Source organism: Benincasa hispida, chromosome 12 (genome assembly GCF_027475165.1).
Source record: "Benincasa hispida cultivar pf3 chromosome 12, pf3_genome.v1.1, whole genome shotgun sequence".
NCBI classification, from domain to species: Eukaryota; Viridiplantae; Streptophyta; class Magnoliopsida; order Cucurbitales; family Cucurbitaceae; genus Benincasa; species Benincasa hispida.
In genome coordinates this window covers 79,598,176-79,623,883 of record NC_143489.1, presented here as the reverse complement: position 1 = coordinate 79,623,883, position 25,708 = coordinate 79,598,176, and the positions used below count along the sequence as shown (strand labels likewise).

The following is a 25,708-nucleotide window of genomic DNA, read 5'->3' as shown; positions in this document are numbered from 1 at the left end:
GTTAATTTTGGGATTTTGGCTAAAATTGAGTAAGGTAAGCTGGTATTTTCATTATATAATAGTATTTTGGCTAGTTTGACATTATTTATTGATATAACAAATATTAATTGAGGAATTTCTATTGATATGGAGGAATTCTTAAGAAGGTATTCTCAAGGTGATTTTAGTGGAAAAACTTGCTAACGGTGAGTGTTTACTTAGTTTTATGCGTTGATATGTAGATAAATGCATATATAAGTGCCAAATGCATGCTTATGATGTTATGTTGTTGCCATGATATTGTTTGTGAAATTGCTATGGAAACTGAGATTATACCCAGATTACATAAGTTAGCATGCTTAATAAAAGGTGCTTGGCAGGAAAATATAGTCGGCCTCGGTCGACGGAAAATAATAGTCGGTGACGACCGGGGGGAAATATAGTCAAGTACCTAAGCATGACTAGCGGGAAAAGAATTGTCGATGTGCACATTGGTGGGAGAAGTGGGTTATAGGAAAGTTTCCATAAAAAGTTGTTATGATTGATAATGTGTCCATGGTATGAGCATGCCACGTATAGCATGGAACTGGAGGATGATAATTGAATGAATGTACACATGATCATGCATAGATTATACTGAAATTGTGATTATGTGATTGGTTTCCTAAAAATATGTTTTGCAAAGTGATTATTATTCTAAAAGAACCACTCATTAGGCTTAGTAGCTCACACTCTTCCAAATGTTTTCTTATATCCCTCCCAGGTAGCAAAGCGGAGCGTTCAGGAAGGAGTCTACTAACCACCAACACACCAGGACTTGGTAAATTCTCAGGGCACGACTCGGATCATGTAATAAAGAATATAGGAAATTGAACTTTGTGTATAAAAGTTAGATAGAGTGTTGTAAACATGTTGAAGTCTTTAATAGATAAGGAGGGAAATGTTGAATTTAAATATTATCTTAGGATACTACTGGTGTACCCTCACGCTCCCTTCCAGGTCTTGGGGAGTTAAGGCTAGGGAAGGGGTGTGACAACTTGGTATCAGAGCAAAGGTTTACGTAAAACCTAGGAAAAAGTTGAGTCTAACATAAGTATAAATAGAATCTAGGAAAACTAAAGGAAAAAGGATAGATTAAAGTCAAAGCGGCATCAGGAAAAGGCTTATCTAAGGTAGGGAAGCCAGATAATATTAAAAACTAGGCCAGGTCAAAACCTAAAAAGGAATAAATATAATGAAATATACTAGGAAAACCTAAAGTAGAATCAGGAAAGGTTAGGAAAAAGAAATAAGGAATAATAAGTGGACATAAGAAAACATAAGAAAGGGAAAGTGAAAATAAATAAATTAGTAAGTAATAACCTGAATAATGTCCACTGTAGGAAATGAATTCGAGCAGACAAGACTGGTGGTGGAATGACTCCGGAACGCAAGCTGGAGACCGCGGCGCTAGCCCAGGGGAAAACCCTGAAAGATCTGAGAATAGTGTGAATAATAATACCGAATATCCTATTACCTTGAACAATGCAAACTTGGTGGAATCCCGAATTAACATGGGATGTCCACAGTGTGGTAAAAATCATAGCGGTCTATGTCTGAAAGGGATCGAAATTTGCTATGGGTGTGGCAAGGTTGGCCATATCTGCAAAAAATTGTTATACCTTTCAGATAAAAACAAGAGAGATTCAGGAAAAATATCAACGAGAACTAGCTGGAGGTTCAAGTTCAGGAAGTAACAACATACTACCTCAACTGACGGTGGACCAAGAATGGGCGCGTGCAGGAAAGAAGGATATTCCTCGACGTATCGTGATCGAATTCGAGGAAAAACCCACTTATGACTCTAACAACGCGGAATCCTATAAATTTTGTATTTTCTGTAAGGAAATAGGACATGTTCAAGAGAGGTGTGTATGGAGGAACGAGAGGATGCGCCTTAACTTTGAAAACTTACGACTATCGGGGAATGAGTAAACAAATAACTATGTAGACTGGAAGAAACTACTAATGTAAATAGCAACAATGTTCAAAAATAAAAATAGTATGTTGATAACATATGTCTAATTTATATGTGAATGATTGTAGACAAAATGCTGAGAAGTGAAAAACGTAGAACGAGGCAACCCTCTGGAAACGAAAGTGAAAGTGCCCTAAGCCATCCAAGAGAAAAATCCAGGGAAGAAGAACAAATGGATAAATTCACCCAAAAACTCCAAGCAAGCTTAGAAAATATACACCCTGATCCCGAGAAGAAATATGGGATAGAACGATTAAAGGTATCGAGAGCCACAAACTTTGAAGGAACAAAGGATCTTGCAGATGTCGAAGCCTGGATGAATCAAACAGAAAAATGTTTCGAAGTGATAAGATGTCCTGAAAACCGTAAGGTAAGTCTTGCCACATTCTTACTACAAAAACAGGCAGAAGATTGGTGGAAGCTACTAAAGAATAGGAGGGGCGATCAAGAAAAAATATGTTGAGAGGAATTTCGAAAGCATTTTTTGAAAGATTCTATCCCTGATCGTTCAGGGATATGAAACAAGATGAGTTCCTACAACTCATGCAAGGAAACATGACTATAGCAGAATATGAATTAAAGTATACGGAATTATCCAAGTATGCTTTAAACATAGTGGTGGATGAAAAAGAACGTTGTCGGAGGTTTGAAACAGGATTAAGACAAAAGATTCAAACTTCTGTTACAGCAACCGCGGAATGGGGATAATTTACAAAGCTAATAGAAGTCACGATGAGAGTAGAAAGAAGTTTAACGGTGGAAGAAGTAAGACCAGAAAGAGACTCATCAATGAGTCGGTGGTGGAGGGAAGAACCAAGAAATTTTACCTCCAGGGTATAAAGTAGAAGTGGATGGAAAAGAAGAGAAGTTACCAATACTAAAGCAGACCCTGAACGGGAGAGTCAAATAAAGGAGTCAATGATGTGCGTTAACCAAAGACCAAGATGCCTGATTTGTAATAAATATCACTGGGGAAGATGTTGGGAATAAACCCAAGAACGGTCGCACACGTGTTTTAAGTGTGGCAGACTAGAACACTTTAAACGAGAATGTCCTCAGTTGATGGATACTGGAAATGTACAACCACCAAACAACCCGGGAGGAAGATCAACGACGGTTGAAGGAGGATGAACTGTAGGAGGGAGAAAAGAGGAAACAGGAAAATGACATTGGAAAAACTATATGGACTAACTCAGGATAGGGAAGACAATATGTCGGTGGTGGGAAAAGGGAAAGAGAAAGTTTTAGAAGACTAGAATAGAAAGTTGTGGTGTAATAAAACTGTATGAGGTAAATTATTAAATAAAAGTTCTGTTGTAAATTAATTTTCGTTTAATTTCGAGGACGAAATTATTTTAAGGGGGTGGTAAATGTAAGACCTTAACACTGAACATAAAGTGAGAGGTTAAATAGAAAAATCCTAAGTAAGGATAGTGGGGCAAAAGGAGAAAAACATAAAAAAAGGTGACTAAAAATCTAAACGCCTATGAAGAGCTTAAAACATGTTGGACGCAAGAAGGCATGGAGGATGGAAGCAAGAAAACTTGAAAAATGGCTAAGGGTTGCATACAACCAACGTAAAGGCATACATGAGTCATGCGGACACGAGCAAGAAGCATGCGTCGAGTGAGCATGCTAAGCGTGCATGCCATATGTTGAAGCCAAGCGCACAGGCCATGCGTCGAGGACAAGCGCACAGCCCATGCGTCGATGGTGTATGACAAGCACCCTGCCTATGCGTCAAACGGGTAAGTGAGCATGCCATCCTATGCATCAAAGCGCTGCCGAGTCTGCCGAGCATCCATGCGTCGATGCGCTATGCCAAGCGCACGCTCATGCGGCGAGATACGCCCACGCGGCCGAGAGTGCCTATGTGGCCGAGTATGCCTATGCGGCCAAGCGCGCAAGTGCCTAGGCAGCACACCATGCATCGATGGTCAGCACCATGCGTCCACACTTAGTAGGCCGAGAAAGCACACCTAGCAAGCCATGCGTCAAGGGTGAGCGGCCACCCTATGCATTGGTGATGACCAACTCATGCGTTGGCTAAGTGGGACTTTGATAAAGGAAGGGTGAATTGCTATACGTTAAGGATAAAAGGTAAGGCTAATTGATGGAAAACTTCAAGGGAGAATGCCAAGAGTATACGAGTGTAAGTGTTAAACAATTTAAGTAGAGAAATATGTGAAGTATTTAAGTAATTTAGGTGACGAAAGAAGGATCACATAAAATTCTAGTAGGAGGTGGCTAAAGGAGATTTCATGCAATTGAAGTCTTATCACCCCAAGTAGGAGGTGGGTGAAGGAGATTTCATGCAAAAAAGGAGATTTTGGCTGGCAAGCTGAAATGAGAACAACTCAAGGCTAGGCTGTTAGACTAAGTGTTGGCAGCTCCAAAGTGAGACAAATGGGAGTTGTGTTGTCAACATGGGGTGAGTTTGAAATGGCTATAAATAGAGGGGTTGGGCAAGGGGAATTCATTCATACCATCACTTAAATCGTGTGTTGAGAGCATATTTAGAGAGTTACGTTTGAGTTATTAGGCTGCCAAGTTGATTGGAGATTAAAAGAAGCAAGGTTACGTTGGTGAGGCATTGAGTCAGCCAGACGCACAGCCAACCCACACCCTGTGCGCACGCAGTCCTACGTTTGTCCGTCCGTGCACACCTCGCTCGATGCATCCCGCACGCCAGCCCAGCGCAGCTGTCTCCCCCGTACGATGCATCACGCCCAAACGCACCAGTCCCCCTATGCAGCACAGCACGCCCACCCTGCTTACTGCCCAACGCCCAGTTGCCTACCACGGTCCAAATAACCTCTAAAGAGGCTAATTTTGGGATTTTGGCTAAAATTAAGTAGGGTAAGCTGGTATTTTCATTATATAATAGTATTTTGGCTAGTTTGACATTATTTATTGATATAACAAATATTAATCGAGGAATTTCCATTGATATGGAGGAATTCTCAGGAAGGTATTCTCAAGGTGATTTTAGTGGAAAAACTTGCTAACGGTGAGTGTTTACTTAGTTTTATGCGTTGATATGTAGATAAATGCATATATAAGTGCCAAATGCATGCTTATGATGTTATGTTGTTGCCATGATATTGTTTGTGAAATTGCTATGGAAACTGAGATTATACCCAGATTACGTAAGTTAGCATGCTTAATAAAAGGTGCTTGGCAGGAAAATATAGTCGGCCTCGGTCGATGAAAAATAATAGTTGGTGACGACCGGGGGGAAATATAGTCAAGTACCTAAGCATGACTAGCGGGAAAAGAATTGTCGATGTGCACATTGGTGGGAGAAGTGGGTTATAGGAAAGTTTCCATAAAAAGTTGTTATGATTGATAATGTGTCCATGGTATGAGCATGCCACGTATAGCATGGAACTGGAGGATGATAATTGAATGAATGTACACATGATCATGCATAGATTATACTGAAATTGTGATTATGGGATTGGTTTCCCAAAAATATGTTTTGCAAAGTGATTATTATTCTAAAAGAACCACTCACTAGGCTTAGTAGCTCACACTCTTCCAAATGTTTTCTTATATCCCCCCCCTCCCCTTCAGGTAGCAAAGCGGAGCATTCAAGAAGGAGTCTACTAACCACCAACACACCAGGACTTGGTAAATTCTCAGGGCACGGCTCGAATCATGTAATAAAAAATATAGAAAATTGAACTATGTGTATGAAAGTTAGATAGAGTGTTGTAAACATGTTGAAGTCTTTAATAGATAAGAGGGGAAATGTTGAATTTAAATATTGTCTTAGGATATTATTGGTGTACCCTCACGCTCCCTTCCAGGTTTTGGGGAGTTAAGGCTAGGGAGGGGATGTGGCATACAACTCCTCTATTCGAACAACCTAGGGATGACCTCGGAAAGGTCTACCCTTATACGTTTTGATCGTTATAGGGGGGCCTGGAAAGGCTTACAACTCCTCAATTCGATCAACCTAGGGATGATCCCAGAAAGGTCTACCTTTGTACACTTGCTAAGCCCCTCATTTTTTTTGTTCTTTTCTCTTTTTTTTTTTTCTTTCAATCATCTTTGAGCCTTGTGGTTGAAACTCATCCCTTTATGACTTTTTTTTTCTTGTAGAATGATGGTTTACTTCACCGAGGGTGTTTCATCTGACGAGAGATACCTTGTGATTCCTAAAGATAGGGTTCAAGCTTTAAAAGATGGATTTAGCCTTCTTATGGCCAAGTCATTAGTTGGCTCTTTCGCTGATTGTTGTCCAAGTCTAGACGACAACATGATCCTTCCCAAATTATCGATGGAAGTTCCTTTGACTTGAGGCGAACGCGCATGGGTTTTACGATCTTCTATTCATGAGGTTGCCCCTAACCCTGATCGAGCGCTAACTTTCGAATGTTTATAATTGAGGGCCAAGTCCCTTAGAACATCATAATGAAAGTTCTTGGAGAATTCAGCTTTGTTGATTATTATTGGGAGTGGCTCGAATTTATAGTTAGTCGAAATGAGCAATTCTTCGTGACATCAATTTATTTGGCGCGGTGATGGCCTTTCTATACACGTATGATCACAATGGTGACATAGTTTGAGCCTTCTGTGAACTTGGTGCCCTTCAACCAACACTCTTCATACCGCGGCGGGTGAAGTATCGATTTCTTTATGTGACCTCTGGTTGTTCGGAGGCCTTCCAATCAAGGGAAGCTTTTATGAGGAGGTGGTTCCTTACCTCAAAGAGTTAAGCGGTTACCGTGACAAAGAGAGGTACCTGCCAAAAGCATGTGAACACCTTTTTTAGGCATATTTTTCGATAGTGTGCTCACAGAGAGAATATCGTACGACGCCCTCAAAGAATGACTCCTCAGTGTCAATTAGCTCCTAGATTTCTTTTTGGTTTCTAGGCGTTCTGAGATATGACAAGTCTACCACCCAGAAGCAAAAGAAAGCCTCTCGTTCCTAGTCTAAGCAGAATCCTGATGATACACAGATCGTGTTTCTAGATTGGTCGTGTAGGGAAGACATGCTATTCAAAGAATTGGAGATAGAGGATAAATTGAAGGACAAAACATATTTGGCCACCTTTCTGGCTTATTGGCTATGTCTCTTTGTGTTCCCTCAGAAAGGAGGTTACCTTCGCCCTGGGGTCTTCAAAATGGCTAGCTTGATGGCTAACGGGACTGTCTATAGTCTTACAGTTACAATCTTAACCAATATCTACCATGGTCTAGGGCTGATAATAGAGGCTTCAAACCCTATTGGACGTATGGACTTTCACTTCCCTCGTCCATGGTTGGCTGGCTTACTACTTCATTACACATTACCCCGTCCCTGTAGCTGTTCCAAAGATGGCCACTTTTTTGGTGAAGGTGGCTCGATTTACTTTGATGAGTACGAAGTACGGGAGCTGATCCATAGCGGCGCCAGCATTCAATGGCATGTGAGCATTCTGAACAGAAATAGGCATGAGTTCCTGACTGATGGTAGAGACCTATCATTTCTGAAGTCTAGTTATGTCTTCGGCATGCGATCAGGTTATTTTTCCTTCAAGTGTGGGAATGTCCCGACTATAGAGTCGTATAGTCCCCTTCGCTTCGATCGACAGTTTGGCTTTTATCAGGACATCTCGAATGATATAGGGGGAATGATGCCTATCCCTATGCCAAAGAACGTTTTATATCACTAGAGAGTGTGCATGAGACGCAAGACCTCATCTTAAGTATTTCTATTGGCGCGTACATTGGATTCGTACACCCATATGACTCCACGATTTAAGGATTGGTGGCTGGCAAAGCATGGGAACTACTTTGAAGAAAATCGTCATCTTTTAGTGACCAGTTTCATTCCTCCCCCAGTACCACTGAAGCTACCCAAAGGTAAATGGGTTAGCCCCGGAGGTAAGCAGATTCGCCTGATCGAGGATATGGTAGCGATCGCATGAAAGGATGTTTCAAATCCAATCGAAGAGGATAGTCATAGTAGCACCGGTGACCGTCATTGGAAAAGGTCCTCCAAAAAACACAAGGTGTCGGATATCGACTTTCTTGAGAGGGGTCAGGATGATCCAGTGGTTCCTAACGCCCTCAGCCTATTGGATGTTGATTTTTTTTCATAAAGTATTCTCATCTCATTTCCTTGACTTCATAGTTTATGCTTAATTTCTTTTTTTTTTTTCTTTTTTGTAGTCACCCTAGAACCACTCTCTTCAAAGTCTTGCGACGTCGCAAAGCGAAGAATCTCTAGCGGGTCTTTTGTTGTTGACTCATTCGTTGAGAGAATTGGTACTTCTGAGGTGTTGCAAGTGAATCCTATGCAACAGTCCTATCAAGCGCATGTTATCCCTGGTGATATTCCTTAGGCTAAGAAGATGGTAGTTGTTGAGAACGTCCAAGCTTCGGGTCTCGTAACCTAGAAAACAGACTGCACTGTGCTTTCCCTTTATTCGCCTTTTACGGCATATAAACGATGTTGTATTGCTGAAGCATGATTGCCCACTTGACCAAACGCCCCGAGATGATTTTCCTAGATAGAACGTACTTAATGGGGTCGACTTTTGCAATTAAACAGACTGTAAAGGCTTGCATGTAGTGTCTCAACTTATCTATAGAGAAGAAGAGTGTAAGACACATTTTCTCAATAGGAGAATAGTTGATCTCAACCCTGTTTAAGGTCCTACTTAGGTAATAGAGAGCACGGTCTTTTCCCTTCTCTCCTTCTTGTGCCAACAATGCCCCCAATGATCTTTTTTGCACTGCGATGTACAATATCAATGGCTTACCTGCTATTGGGGCTCCTATGACAAGAGGACTGAGCAAGTACCTTTTTATGCTATCAAAGGCATTTTGACAGGCCTCATCCCATTCGAATTTTTCTCCCTTTCTCATCAGTCTTTGAAAGAGTTGACATCGCCCTGCCAGGTTGGAAATAAACCTCCGGACGTAGGCTAGATGTCCTTGCAGACTTTTTAACTCGTTTAGATTTCTTGGCCTTGGCATCTCTTGGATTGATCTATCTCTATCCCTCGTTGTCTTACAACGAAGCCCAGAAACTTCCCTGAAGTCACATCGAACACGCATTTGAGAGGGTTTATCTTTAACTGGTACTTCCGCAGGCGATCGAACACAGTTCTCAGATCTTTCAAATGGTTTTGTCGTCGTTTGGTCTTAACTACAAGGTCATCCACATAGCATTCTATGTGTTTGTGTAACATATCGTCAAACACCTTCTACATGGCACGTTGATAAGGGGTGCCAACGTTCTTTAATCCGAAAAGCATCAACTTGTAGCAATATATCCCCTTTGAGGTTCAAAATGGTGTGATTTCCTCATCCGCAAGAGCCATTCGTATCTAGTTATACCTAGACGATCCATCCATAAAGGATAGAGCCTCATGTTCTGTTGTCACATCAACCATGATCTCTGTGATGGGAAATGGAAAATCGTCTTTTAGGCACGCGCTGTTTAAGTAACGAAAGTCCACGCAGACATGAAGATGTCCTTTCTTTTTTCTAACCGGGAGAATGTTAGCTATCCATGTTGGGTATTTGACTTCGCGGATGAACCCGGCTTTAATCAACTTATTAACTTTAGCCTCAATCTGGGGGATAAGTTCCGATTGAATGCATTGCTGAGCTTGCTTAATGGGTCGACACTCTTGTTTGATCGTAAGATGGTGGTGTTGGAATTAATGTCCTAATTCTCCCAGAGACTCGTTGTTTGTAATCATACACATTGTTTTATGAATAAAGTAACTGTTATTTCATTTTGGCATTTACTCATATCCAATAAACAGAATTCCATGGTTATCTTATGTAAACTTAAGCATGTATATGAGATATACAAGTGGATCATGCCTTAAGTGATAATCTAAATAGGTCTGTAGTATAAGGATTAAGGTGGGATACCTGATCCTGGTGACACTACGGATACGACCCACTTTGTAGAGGTTTTCAAATGTTGTAAACTACTACAGATGGTAGATCCTGACCATTCATGTGGAGACATGTGAGCGGGGGTGTCCTATACAAATAGTTTGTATAAGACCAGACCACGAGATGACTAAACTTTGTATATAACGTCGTTGATACTGGAGACTTACATCTCACCTAAATGACCATAGGTGAATGACCTCAATCTTGAGGGTTTTGGAAACTCTTACCTTTGAGGGCGGCCCTTTGATTAGTATGGGTGAGAGTAGCCAGATTGCCAACTCAACATGTCTACCTTTTTGGGGACTTGTCTGATTTGGGAGCTAGGAACTCAATACATAAGATAGAATTCACTCCTTCCCCGAAGTAGAGATAAGTAGATAAATTGTGGGGCTTGAACATAGTGGCCACAACTTCTCTTTGGAAGAGAGGACTCAGTCACACTGTTGATTGGTTAAGATGGACATATGATATATCTGTAGTAAGAAGAGTTCAGCTGTCGGTCTTTAGTGAAGTGTCTGGTAGTTAACGGATGGTGGATCCCGTGATTAAAGAGTTCAGTCAGTTATTCACGTACCGTTGGAGCTTCGAGCTACAGGTTCATAAGATCCCCTTGGTAGCTCAATGGATTCAACTGAGGATCAGTTCTTGGTGTTGATTTGAAATGTTCAAATTAACATGAGGTAATTCGATTATACATGATATGATCGATATGGTGTATGAGATACATCAAGTGGAGGATTAATGTAAATGAGATTTACATTAAGTGCCATGGAATAAAAAAAGAGATATGGTTTGTATATTTCATGAGATGAAATATTAAAACTATAGGTTATAAATATAATATGATAAGTTAGTTATCATTTATATTTATAATAATATTAATTATTAGATAATTATATCTTTTTCTCTAATAACCAATTAAATGGGAGGTTATTGGTGGTTTCATGGTAATCGTGAGATAAAAGGAAAAATGTTTTCCTAATTTTAAAAAGAGAAAAGATTTGCAATTTTGTGAATTTGAAATTTCCAATCTCGGAAAGTACTCACGGAAAAGTTGTCAAGTAAATCAGATTTACTAAACGACAGCTTGGAGTTAGCTAAACAATCGTGGATTGGTTTTACACGATAGACATTCAGCTAGATGATGAGCTAAACGATCACATAGCTTTTGCTAGACGATCGTATAGCTTTTACTAAACGATTGGGCATCGACCTATACGATAGGTTGTTGCATCTCCCACTTGATCAATCGCTTACACGATTGTTCTTCCTCCGATTTTCTGTCTCTAACCAAGTCCACACAGAGCCCACCCTTTGGATTCTCACACCGAGAATACCAATGCAACCTTCTTAGTGGTGTCCTACTCAACTCGACATATTCGAGGTTCTGTGGAGGCCATTTGTGGTGTTCGGGGTGTTCGTGATCTTGGCGATCGCTTAGTTCGAGTGTGCTGTGATCGAGCATTCATGATCAAGGATCTTATAGATGAGTCTACAAAGGTTTGTTGATTCTTGTCCTTAATCATGTAATAAAGCATGCTGTAATTTCTGTTTTATGAATAACTGTATGGTTCTGTTTGTGACTGTAATTGTTGTTGTTCATATACGATTGAAATTTGGAAAGATCCTTCCGTTGCTCATGGAAATCCTCGTGTCCGATTTCCTTCAGGTGGACTGCTACCTTCAGATCCAGTTGTCAGTGAAATTATCCAACAAAAGTTTGGTTTTTCTCACTAACTTTAGTCAAAGGGCAAAATAGTCATTTTGTCAAAGTCAAACTTTGACCAAAAAGTCAACATTTTGACTTTTTATGACTTTTTCCGTGTTGACTAATTTTGACCTAAATAGTGGGCTAGGTGTTGGGTTTTTATGAATTTGTTTCATGCAAATGTTGCATGGTTTTTTTCTATAAAATGGGCTTTCAATTATGGATGAAAAACTGTTGGCCATTTTTTCCAAAATTGTTTTCAAAATTGGGTTGGAAAAATAAAAAACCCAAACCCAAATTCATTCTTATTTTCCATCTCTTTTCTCTCTCTCGGTTTTCTTCATCCACTGGGTCCCACAATCCGGTTTTGAGTCCAGAGGATAGTAGGTCAACTCTAGTGGTGGTCCGGAAGAGTTCCGGTCGAGATTCAGTAAGGAAAAGCGGTTTTCGGGAGCTACAAAGGTTGTATCCTATCCTATTAATTTATTGTTTTTCCATTTATTTGCATGCTAGTTTCCTTTTAATTAAAAGCAATTAGAGTGTAATTAGATCCTAATTCCACTGCGTATATCTCGTGTTCCATCACCAGTCCCGAAATCTCTTTGTATGACCAAGCGAAAACATCCCAATATCCGGTTAACAAACTCACATATTCGCCCCCTTCCTCTTCCGAGGGGAATGTCCTAATGAAAGTCGTACGCGACTCCTCTACTGTGCCTAAATTCACCTCTTTGAGCTTGTTCACCATGGATTGACCACCGTCCTCTAGACCTTGTGGAGCATCCTTCACTTCTTCCTCGATCATACCATCTTCAGATTTTTAGGTGATGGTGATGTGATGGCATGAAGTTTCGCTTTCCGCCTCTTTACCTTGAACAAGCCCTCGCTTGTGTTTAAAGTAAAGAAAGTATTTCTGTTCATTCGTGAGGGGATGGTACTATGAGTTTCTCTGTCACTTCTTGCCTCACCTAATGGTTTCTTGTCCGATGGCCTTTCAGCGTCTTTAAGGTCAAGGCGTCGCCAAATTGACGCCTGGGGTATTGGCCCTCTCTTTCTTATAGTCATATTGAGGGTGTCACTGCAGGCTTTTCCTTTCCCTTTTGTCACACTAGAAACATGTTTGTCAAGGTGATCTTCAACTCTCTCGTGCTTCAGCGATAAAAAATAAGGGTGTGGGGTTTTCCTTCACTTTCCTTTGGAACTACGCCTAATCTCTCGAAGGCTGAAGGTCACGCCACCACCGGTGGCTGATAGATGATTTCCTCCTTTCTTTCATTCAGCAGAGTCAACCTTCAAAAGACTGAGTGTCGAGTAGCTCCGGGTATCGTATGTGGACTTCCCCTTTCTGGTTCCGTCATGCTCAATCTTTCGAAGACAAAACGCATGTGGTGGACAGCCTAATATGGTCGAAGGCGGAGGCTCTTTTATCTTTTCCCTCATTTTCCCCTAGATCTTCTACTTCTTCTACAGTGATATGATAGTTGTTGGCCACCTTTTCCTTCGTCTTTCTGGTTATGTGAACTGGCTCCGACGATTTATATCCGAGCCCCGTCCTCGACGTAGGTATAGTGTGTCCTTCTTGCAAAAGCTTTTTTTGGGTGTCTAGGTTGCTCATAAATCTTCAAGTTTTTAAACTCAATGTGAGTTGTGAAGTCATAACCTGCCTTCACCAACAACTTGTAAGCCTTCGAGTTGAATCCATCTTTAGTTCACTTCTCAGGAAAATTTAACTCTGTCAAGTCCGCCTTCGACTTGTGGACTTCCTGCTTTGTTATCGGCGTGAGGGGTGTGACAAAACTCTCCTTTAGGATTTCTATGTCGCCGACCTACAAACCTTTTGAGCATTCCGTAAAAGGTGACTCTCATTTCTTCTGTCTCGATAAAGGGACATAACGTAGAATCGGAGGCTTTGAGGCTTTTTGGCCTGAGAGGGATTTGGTTTGTTGATCGGATCACAAACTAATTGTTCATTAGAGGATTAGTGGGACTTAAGGAACAAAAGGTAATCTTTGAGGTAAAACAACCATTTGACCCAGTCATTATTACGAATAACCTGTGAAAGGTTAACTTATTAATCATGGTTATATCGAGTGGATATAATATATCTACGGTGAGGGGAGTGCAACTATGGGCTTTAGTAGAGTGACCCAGTACTTAACGAATGAGGGTTAATTCGGTGTAAAGAGTTTAGCCAATTAATCTCAAATCATTGGAACCCATGATCTGTAGGTCCACAAGGTCTCTTTACTAGCTCACAAATGGATTAGCCTTAGAGTAGTGTAATAAGTTAATTGAAATGTACGAATTAGAGTTAAGGGAATTAATAATTATATGTGATATAATTACGTATTTAATTTTGGAATTAAACGAAATTGGAGAATCAATTAATATTTAAATATGATTTAAATATTAAATTCATGAATAGGATTCATGATGGTGGAATTAGTATTAAATTAATTTAATATTTGACATTCAATTAATTAGAATTAATTAAATTGTTTAATTAATTATTTATTATTGATTTTATTAGAAAATTAATTATTGAATTAATTTTGTAAATTAACAAAGATTTCATTTTTGAAAATAAAAATTGATTTTAGAAATCAATTAGAAAATCAAAATTGAAAAAGATGGAAAATGGAAAATCTCAAAAGTAGGTTTTTTTCCACTTTTAATCCAACTAGCTCACACACATTCCACCATAATCTTGGGTCAATCTTCCAAGCATGAGTTGCGATACATACAATATGGGTGTTTGCATGATAGTCATGCAATAAATAAAGAAGATTGAAGTGGAAATCGGGCATGCACTTGGGTTAATTTTGGCTGAAAATCTCTCTAGGTTGAAGAGGAGTCTTCAGCTGATACACCAGTGATCTTCTTCTCCATTTTACCTTAATCCAAGCTTATTTTAAGTCCCACAACTCAATCTAAGGCACCAAGAGGATAGTAGGGAAGGCCTTGAGATTGTTCACAATCTGATTTAAAGAAGATTTGTAGCTGGAGTCGTGATTCAAGTGTTTTTTCAAAGGTATGTCATGAAACCCTCTTGTTAGTTTATGAACATGCTTAATTCAAAGCCAAAATTAATGAATTAGAATGCTTAATCATCCATTTTTCTTCCACTGCATGTTTTCTAACTTTAACAATTGGTATCAGAGTATCATCTAAGCATTCAATTTGGTTTAATTTTGGCTTGGTGGGTGTTTTTTCATGAGATATATGAAAATGGTGCATTGATATGGTTTTCTGAGATTTGGCATTAAAATTCTCTTTGATTCCATTGTTAAATTTGTAATTGGCTCTTGATTGATGAGCTTATATGTGTGCTCAAGTGTGTAATTTATCTAGAGTCAATAGAGTTGAAATTAAGATGTAATTGAAGAAAGAAGTGAAAAAGGTCGAGCTACAGAATTTTGATGCTGAGCTTCTGTCCAAGCAGCGTTGCAATGCTGCCCTTGAGCATTGTAACCTGCTGATGTTGCTGACCGAGAACTAGTGAGAGCGACACCAAAACTAGTGAGATTGAACCGACGAGCGAGCAGCGAGATTTGACCCGTTCGATTTGCAAAAGCAGTCGGTTTGACCGGTTTGCTTCAACTCCTATCTGGTTCAGCCTCAAATCATTTTTGGTTGGTCCGATTCAGGCAATCCTGGTTCGGTTCAGGTGGTTCAGGTCTAGTTCAAGAAGTTTGGGTCCAGTTTGGGGCAGTTCGAGCGGTCTAGAAGCGTTTTGGAGCCAATTCTTGTTGAATTTTGTAATAATTAGGCCTTTGTTTGCTTGAAAATGCCAAAACTAAATCCATATCAGTATGTATTTAATTATTTATACATGTGATGTTTGTAATAATTAAATAAATCTTATATGTGCATAAAGTATGTCATGTAGATTTAAAATCTCACCATAGGAAGCATGTTACATGCATTGAAAGTATGTTATAAAGTGTTATAATATATAGTATGCATGTTTAGGGTTTCTTTTATTTAATATAAGTGTTATATTAAATATTGAATGCCTTTGATGTATGTTGTGGATGTTTAGCATGTCTAAAATTTTGTAAGTTGTTATAAAATTGGGTCAGACATTTAAAATTCATAACAAAGAACAGTTGCATGCTCACGTAGGTTAATCACCTATTTTAATAATTAAAATAGGCCGACATATTGTAAAACTAGGTTACAAACTCAACTGGTATATAATCCTATCTAAGGCAAAGGGTATCTAAGTTGATGGTCTACGGAACACCTCCTACCTGGAGATTATGATCGAATAATTGAGCGTTTTTAACCGATTTTATGAGCAATATGTGAGTGGTGTGAAGTTTTAAAACTGGTTTATCACCTAGACATCGTAGGTTAAATCCAAATATAAATATTATACTTGGATAAACACCTAGACTTAGGTTGTTTAATTAGCCGAAACTAACCTAAGAAAATGTATACCCAGTTTAACGTTAGAACACTTCAGTGGGAGTTTAATAACATCATTGTTATGCTATTAGAACACTTCAGTGAAAATAAATAATGTATATGATATGTTAGAATGCTTTAGTGAGAGATTAATATACATATATGATATGATTATTCTTAGCTCTCGCGTCCCTAAGAGTTCATGATCGAAATTCATGTTTCATTTCGTGTCACCCTGGGAGTGACCTCCATTTGAAAAGTGTTTACATGAATCGAGATTATGGTGAATAGGGGAAGTTGTTCACTATAAAATCAAATGTGATGTTTTGATTTAATTTTCATGCCTCAAGATGTTCACACCATGAGGTTCATGTGGCACTTCGTGTCATCTTGGGAGTGACCTCCATTCAGAAAGAGTTTGGGTGAATCAATATCAAGGTGAATGGGTGGAAGATGTTCAATAGAAAATCAAATATACGATATATTGATTTCAATTCTCACATCCCTAAAAAATTCCCACCGTGAGATCCGTGCAACATTTCGTGTCACCTTGGAAGTGACCTCCATCCAGAAAGTGTTTTGTCATGAGGTCAAGATCAAAGTGAATGGGGGAAGTAATTCATAGTAAGTAGGTGAAGGATATGTGTCAACGTATTCTGCGGTCTCTTCTGTTAGTTTGGACCGTGATATTCCTATGTTGCGTCTGCTTGTCGTCTTTAAGTCAGCCTTGCTAGTCTTTTAACGACGTCTATCCCCTCAGAGGGTTTTAACATAGGATTTGAAACAACTCAAACTCCAGAAATGGATAAGACTTCTAAAGTCATTTTCAACTTTGACTTTCCAATTCGAGAGCATCGTTGGGGCCGACTTCTGAGGTCTGAAAACAGAGGGTTACACTTACAAAATTACTAAAGTGTTAGTAATTTCTGACAAAAAATGGTAGCTAAATAACTATCAAAATATGAGTTATTCTAAGGATAGTATTTAGTCAAGAATGTCTAGCTATAGTATCGTTGCAAAAATAATCTTGAGTGCATTATTATTTTGGTAAAACTTGATTGCGTTTAAAAAGCAATTCACTGATAAAATTTGTTTATATTTTTCAGAATGACGAGTTCTTTAGTACAATTGTTGGCATCTGATAAACTTACTGGGAATAATTATGCAATGTGGAAGTCAAACCTTAATACTATACTGGTGATAGATGATCTACGGTTCGTCTTAACAGATGAGTGTCCTCCCATTCCTGTCTTAAATACAAACTGAAATGTTCGGGATGCATGTGACAGATGGATCAGAGCTAATGACAAAGCCCATGCCTATATTCTTGCCAGTATATCTGATGTTTTAGCAAAGAAACATGAGAATATAGGTACTGCCAAAGATATTATGGAATCTCTCCGTGGGATGTTTGGATAACCGTCCTTCTCCTTGAGGCATGATGTTATTAAATACGTTTACAATTGTCGTATGAAAGAAGGGACCTCTGTTAGAGAACATGTCCTGGACATGATGGTTCATTTCAATGTGGTAGAAGTAAATGGGGCTGTCATTGTCAAGAAGAGTCAAGTTGGTTTTATTCTAAAATATCTTCCGAAGAGTTTTCTACAGTTCTGTACGAACATGCTCGTGAATAAAATAGAATATAACTTGACTACTTTCTAAATGAGCTACAGGCTTACTAGACTATGATGAGAGCAGTGTGGTTCGTGGAGTTGAACTTGAGTTAGTGTGATGTTGGTGTTGATTTGATGCAGTGTGGTTCGATCTCTAGTACTTGATCCTCGGATTCTCTCTCGATTGAATGAATGTGCTTGACTTGAAGAAGAAAAACACCGAATGTTCTTGAAGTAGAAGTCTTGGAATAGTCTTTGTGTCTTCAATAATCTTGTGTCTTCAAGGAGCTTCAAGAGTCTCAGGAGTCTTCTGCTTGTTGGTGAATTCTCTCTGGGCTCTCTGAATGTAGAATTGTTAACCTTTTGAAATGAGAAGAACTCCTCTATTTATAGGGCTCTCTGATAGGCTTCATGGGTTTGGGCTTGGTTGGCCCATGGTAGGGTTGGCAACAGGGTCAGGGCGGGGCGGGGGAAGGTTCTCCGTCCCCATTCCCATCCTTGCCCCCATCCCAGCCATTTCAAGGCGGGGACGGGGACGGGGTTCCTCGTCAGGGAAACGGGTCCCTACGAGGACCCATTCTCTGTTTTCCCTTTTATTTCCTTGTGGGGACTTTTTAATTTTTTTTTTTTTTTTTTTTTAATAAAATTATCTTTGATTTAGTCTTGGACACTTTTGTTGAGTTTAGATTGGTGTAATTAAAAACCAAGCTAAATGTAAAAAAGTTGAATACCTAATATATATATATATATATATATATATATATATATATATAAAGAGAGAAAACATTTAAAAATCTAATTATATATATAGAAAAAATATTTAAAAACCTAATCGAGGCAGGGTCGGGGTCGAGGATGGGGCAGGGACACCCTCCCCATCCCCGCGCCGTCCCCGGTTCGGGGACCCTAAAGAGGTCCCTAGTTTGACCCCGTCCCCGGTCAAACTAGAGATTCCTCGCGCGGGGAATTTTGCCAACCCTAGCACATGAGCCTAATCTTTGGGCCTAATTAATTGGACTCGAGCTTGGTCTTTGGGCCTTATTAATTGGATTTGAGCCTATTTTGGAATTTTAGGCCCAATTAAGCCCATATTTGGGTGTAACTGACCAACGTCCAAATTATAACGTCAAATTGGACGAAATTAATTTTACTCAATTCAATGCCTATGACGAAAATACTGAATTTTTCTTCAACTTCAATTTGGGACATGTCAACTCTTAATTGGTCACAAATTTGATGATTTCGAAATTTTGTCATTAATTTAGTAAATGAAGTGGCGATCCGTGATTGGTCCGAAATTTCTCCTCCAACGGTGATTATTTGTCATATTTGTAAGTATATCACACAAATAAATAATATGCAAATATTTATATGGTTAATAAATAGTAACTTTTATCATTGATAAACCATTTTAATAATCTATTACTAATAAGCTTCTAACTCGTTTTAACTAGTGTTTCTTCATAGTCTAGTTTAAACTCAATGATAATTATCAAACTTATATCATAGTTGATTGAATGTAGTAGCTAGATGTTATAAATTATTGTAATCAATTTATCTATATAAACAACTTATAAGATTATGCTAGAATTATTAGCCATTTTTTGTTTTCGTATCTTTGTGTTTAAAAATTAAAGGCACTATAAGTAGGTGGATTAGTAGAAAACCTTATATTAAAAAGGAGATTTTTTAAAGGAGATTTTTTTCCTGAAAATATTAATTTATACGGCTAACTTAGGGTTATATAAATTTAAATACTAAACTAATAATTGAATTCATTTAACCACGAACTTTGAGGTTATATCAATTTAAACTCTAAAATTTTGGAGTTGTATGAACTTAAACTCTAAATTAATAATTGTATCAATTCAAAACCCTAAACTTTCATAAGTGTACCAATCTAAACCATAAACTTTCATAAATATATAAATTTAAACTCCAAACATTGATAAGTGTATCCAAATAAGGGTTGGCAACAGGACTGGGGAAGGTTCCTCGTCCTCATCTTCAATGGGAGAATTTACCCCCAATGGCGGGGATAGGGAATTTTTGTTGGGGAAACGGATCCTCACGGGGATCCATTCCTCGTTTCTCCTTTTGTTTCCCCACGGGAATTGTGTTTTAAAATTTATTTCCTTAAAATTCTTTTTGGTTTGGGTTTGGACATTTTAATTGAACCTAGATTAAGCTAAATTAAAAAACTAGGTTTAATGTAAAAACTTAAATACCTAATATATATATAGAAAAATATATTTAAAAATCTAACTGCGCCAGGGGCGGGGTTGGGGTGGGGGATACCCTCCCAGCTCTGCCCCATGCCCGATTCAGGGACCTTAAAGAGGTCTCCGTTTTGACCCCATCTAATCAAACTGGGGATTTTCTACTCTAATCGGGTGGGGTCTATAGAAAATTTTGCCAACTTTAATCCAAATAAAATGGAATGGAGAGCTTAAATTAATACAATTATAAAATTTTTGAATTTAAATTAATATATTGTTAAAAATTTAATGTTTAAATTATACCATTAATTTGGAGTAGTTGGGAGCTTAAATTGATAAACTGAAATATAAATTCATATTTGCCTATGTTTTTTTAACCTTATTTTATAGATATCGATTTTTAGGGAGAACATTTTAACAAATATCCGAATGGACGGTTATACCCTCTGCCTGATGGCAGTGCGAGTGCGTAGCCCTAGGCACTTCAAAAACTAAAGGTTAAGATTTATTTCTAAAGAAATCGAACGGTGCACAATTACCAGCCGCTCGTTTATATTCATCCTAGACGGCGCTCGTCTCTTCTTTCTTCACATTCATCGCACCGCCCTGTTTCTCTCGCGAACTGTCGTTGGGATTTTAGGGTTCGCGATCCAGACAGTTCCTTCCCGATCATCATGGTAAACTCCAAATTTCCCTCTTCTTCATTTTCATATTCGGATCCAACTAATTTCCCTTTCTCTCATGCCATTATCAGGTTCTTCAAAACGACATCGATTTGCTTAATCCTCCGGCTGAGCTTGAGAAGAGAAAGCACAAGCTCAAGCGTCTCGTACAGTCTCCCAACTCATTCTTCATGGTGTGTTGATTCGTGTTAATCCTTTGCCTTTGTTTGATTTAATCTTTTATGCGATAATAGTGATTCAGCTGTTATGTGAATTCTGAATGCAGGACGTGAAATGCCAGGGTTGCTTTAACATGTAAGTCTTTATCTTTTCATTTGTTATGGTTATTTGGTTTCTTAAAATGAATGATGACATAAAATTGTTTGAATGATAAACAGAACCACTGTATTCAGTCATTCACAGACAGTTGTGGTATGTGGGAATTGCCAGACGGTCTTGTGCCAGCCAACTGGAGGGCGTGCTAAGCTAACAGAAGGGTGTTCCTTTAGAAGAAAGGGCGACTAATTCTTTGGCACAGAATTGGCTTGTAGTAGGATAAGAATGGGTGGGTTTGAATTTTGATATTGCAATTGAGCATATTTTGTCTTTGTTTCGGGTTTTTCTACATTTTGGTTGTTGATTATTCTATTTTGCTTGAGAAGAAAGAGCATTTTGGCACCCCTGTTCCCGTACGTTAATTTTAATGTTGTCAATGAAACTAAGTTAAGTTTTGTTTGAAGTAATTCCACAATTCTTTTTCAATTGATCGATCTGTTTTGATTTGCTTGCCATTATTTCCATGAGTTGTAAAATTAGAACGTATTTTCTGCTGCTTTTAGTGTTTGAAATACTGAATTGTTCTTTCTAAAGTGGTTTGCCATCTGTAGACATGAGTTAGCTACTAAAGAGTTATGTGGTTCAAATTCTCCGCACCTTATTGTACTAGAATAGTTTGTCATCTGCAAGGCACTAGAATTTCTTGTTTCTGTCTCAATGTCATGGAGTGTAGTGATTTCCTAATTGCTCCTCTTGATCCTTATCATGATGTAGTCTAGTGGTTGCCTATTTGTTTGAGATTTGCAGTTTGCCATACAATTTGTTTTTGGCTGTGGTGGCCTTATCCTTCTGTTTCTTAGGGTCTTGTTTTCCTTAATGTGATGCTCTTTGGATATGGCGAATGGTTGCAGAAAACTTGGTCCATTTGTTTTGTGGTTGACATGGTATGGGAAATATGCAAATCGTTTTATTTTATTGATGAAGCTAAGAAATTATTTGATGCGATCCTAAAGGGTTTTGATGTAACTTGTATATATATGAAAATTTAAGAAAACTTCATCACAGGAAGACGTTCCTCAGACATGGAGAATTGATTTATTTGAGTGGGAAGATTGAATTCGTGAACTGCTTTATAATGAACCGCTCCTTCGCACGCATTGTTTGACTAATATTGTGGGTCAAATTTATGGTTTTTGTTGATCCATAACGTGACAACTCATGGTATCCAATATTTGGATTATGTAATATGATAATGGATGGTATTTTATGAGGATTTTTATCGAAGTATGGGGACTGTTATGAAAAAAGGTTTTATCAAATCATAATCTTGAGATTAAATTTGTAATTTAAAAATGATAATATATAATAATGAAATACTGAACCATATTCTTTAATATGAGGATATTAGGATTTTATTGCTAATTTTGCTATATTTCTAGTGACTAGAAAAACTAGGGATGTTTTAATAATAAGAGAATTTGGTCCATCCAACTCAAATGGTACACTGAAAATTCAGTAATTAGGGAAGTTCAATAGTGTTAATAGTGTTTTGTTTTCACTAGCCGCTCTCTCATCTTTCAATCCTTTTCCTTCCTGTTTACAAAAATTTCGAAGCAGCATCAGCAGCGATCCTCTCCTCTTATCGTCTTGTCAATCCGTGTCTCCCTCTCGGCCTTCTCTCTTGCTCTCCCCTGTGTCTCTCTCTCGGCCTTCTCTTTCTCTCTTCCATGCATAAGAAGTTGTAGCCGACCCCCTTCGTCTCTTAGTCAATCGGTCTCGATCAATGTATGTAATTTCCATTATCCTTTTCTTTCAAAAGATGGGTAAAAAGTAAATTATCAAAGTGAGCTATTAGCATTACCATTTATAATTCAAGTATTTGCACATTTATAGAACTTCATCTTTCTCTAATTTGTGGAACTAAATATTACAATTTTACGTCTCAACACGAACTTTCTAACTAACCACATAATTGATTGCCATCCTAAGATTAGGAATAAAAGTAGAAAAGTTGAGAAGAGAAAAAATCTCCCAAAAGTTAAAACGTTGTTATTTTGGACGAAAAAGCTGGATATAACCCTGAAATTTAGAATGAGGGCACAATGTGAGGCGTTAGACTTATTAAACTCCAAAAAATGTGTGGATGTGAGAGGCCACGTGTCTACCTAACACATGGAGTTATTAGCTTATAATTCCCTGTTCTTACTTAATAATCAACCTTTTTTTTTTTTATAAATGATCGAATTCCGCCTGAATTAAAGTTCTGCAGCCATAAAACATCAACTGTAGCCTTAAAGCATGCTACAAAATTCAACTTTTATAGTAGATTCAACGATGATAAATTGCTTCACACTCTTATGTGAAATTGCTCCTCCACATAATAGAAACAAATGGCCAAATGTGGATTTTCATGTATCCACATACCCAGCGAAATCTAAATCTGAATATCCAATCACCTTAAGATGATTATGTAACACTCCGCACACTTTTTTTAGTAATAATGTAATTTCAGTAACTTTATTATTTGGAATTTCAGTAATTGTTATTAGTTGGAGGGCATTTTTGGAATTCAAGTATAAGTGCGAAAATTTAATTGTTGGTGTGAAATTATTCAATTTGAAATTTAAATGGAAAATTAATGGTAGGAATTAATTTTCTTTTGAAATGGAAAGAATTTAATAGTATAAAACGGAAAAGAATTAAATGTAATTATATTTACTTCCTTTTTTGTTTTATTATTATTATTATTGTTATTGTTTTTATTTATAAAAAGTCAAACCCCACCCCCCTTTTCTTCCTCACGTTCGTGAGTCCGTCCAACGCCGCCCAAAACCGCCGCGTCAGTTTCTTCTTCATGACCTCCGTCCACCACTGCTCAAGCATCGTTCGCTTTTACCGTCACTGGATCGATCGATTTGAGTAAGATTTCTGCCGTTTGGGTTTGTTTTCGATTGATTCTTGAATACTCATTTACTTTTGGCATCAATTGGTTGATACCCATTGTGTTTCAACTTTGGATTCAAGTTTGTGAAGGTATTGAAGTGTTGTTCAGTGAAGTTGGAGTTTGTTTTAGGGAGTTTTGGTAAGTTTTATGCTTTGATTACCCTTTTGTCGATTAATTTTGGTTGTTGAAAAATTTTGGTAAAGTCATTTGGAAGTGATTTTTGACGAAGCTACATATGGATAATTTATTTGAGACATTGATAGTAAAGTATGTATTTGATTCAAGCTTTAATCATGTAAGCCTAATTTCAAATTATGATTAGGGGGTTGATTCAAGAATTTCATTCAAGATGAAGAAGAGTTTGGTTTACTAATTATTTGGATTTAAAATTGGAGGTTTGGAAGGTGAATTCGAATTGGACCACACCTTAGGTAAGGTTATCTGGAAATATTTTGTAATATTTGGGTGTTTGGAATTTGGCCTTAACTATTAATTTTAAAGCTTGGTTTATGTTTAGGCTTGATTAAGGATTCAAGAATTTCACAAAGATTCAATTGCTTTTTGGTTCGACCTAATATCAAGGTAAGTAATCTTACTACTGGAACTGCCTACGGGCCAGACATTAGATGTATGCTAGCATGTTAAATGAAGGTTATGGCAGAATGACAATACGAAAGATTGATAGTATAACATGATTAAAGTATGTTCTGTTACGAGATCCAAATTATTTATTTATGCACAAAGACACTTGAATGCTAGTATGAGATGGTATGTGCTTCCATGGTTGTATTTGATCTGATGATGTTGAGGTATACATGTATGTTGTAAAACCATGATGTTGAGGTATATGTGTATATTGTAGAGCCATGATGTTGAGGTTTATATGTATGTCATAGATTCGTACAGTGATGATTATGATGTTGAGACTGTGTAAATGTCCTTACTGATTAGTTAGATGCCCATTAGATTTTATGTTTCCTTCGGGATTCACCAGTTTGTGTCTCCTTCGGGATTCACCAATTTGTGTCTCCTTCGAGATTCACCAGTTTGTATCTCCTTCGGGATTCACCAGTTTTTATCTCCTTTGGGATTCACCAGAGGTAGTGGGCATACTTAACTACAGTAGGATAGAATTCAGTCTTCTTCTTGTTTTCATGTGCATATGTGTCCCATGAGGACTAGAGCAGTTTATATGTTTCACCAGAGGTGGGTATCTAGAGGACATAGATGCCCAGCTTAACCCCAGTAGTGGGGTTACTTACTGAGTATTTTATACTCATTCTTTCTCATGTTGTTTTTTTAGGTAAGGGTAGAGATGCACGGGCGATGGACAAGCGAAATTCGTGATCGAGCCACTGGGACTAGTTTTTACGCTTCCGCATCATGATATTTAGAGTTCTTTTCATGTTCCTCTTAATTTTTAGTTTTGATGATCAAAACTTACTTTTAAGAGTCGTTTTCCAAACTTATTTATTATCCTTTATGATTTATGGGTATCCTATTGTTGATTTAGTATTTGAATTTAATGAAAGTCTTTTGAACTTACCTTATTTAATTAGCATTTATTTCACCATAACCGAGTGTCCTTTTGAGTTCCATACATGCATGTATTTAGTAACGGCCTAACTTAAGTCCTAGGGGGTCAGGTCGTTATAATTGATATCAGAGCCCATGTTTTGGGTTCTGTAGACTGACTTACTACGTAAGTCTAGATAGTCCTGTAACCTATGAATGGATTCCTTGTCATCGTTAGGTATGTCTTATCAATTACAAGTTTTATGATAGTTGTGCATTAAAATATTTGTTTTGCTTAAATGTACCAATTATGCTCTAATGCTAGGTCAGTGACTCGTTTGAAGTTATTATAAGAGGATTATCAGATACGACACTACAAAAGGAGGAAAATAAAATAAAATAAATTATGAGGTCATTTGACGCTAGTTTATCTCATGGAAATTATGTTAGAA

At 37.9% G+C, this 25,708-nt stretch overlaps 1 protein-coding gene across 1 annotated transcript; it reads left to right on the top strand.

Annotated features, from left to right (window-relative positions):
• Nucleotides 1-20,216: 20,216 nt before the first annotated feature.
• LOC120067775 (small ribosomal subunit protein eS27y) lies at nt 20,217-21,264 on the top strand. Its single transcript, XM_039019357.2, has 4 exons — nt 20,217-20,536; nt 20,614-20,715; nt 20,808-20,836; nt 20,920-21,264. Exons 1-4 carry the CDS (start codon nt 20,534-20,536, stop codon nt 21,044-21,046), a joined length of 261 nt encoding a protein of 86 aa, XP_038875285.1. The 5' UTR covers nt 20,217-20,533; the 3' UTR covers nt 21,047-21,264.
• The last annotated feature ends 4,444 nt before the right edge of the window (nt 21,265-25,708 follow it).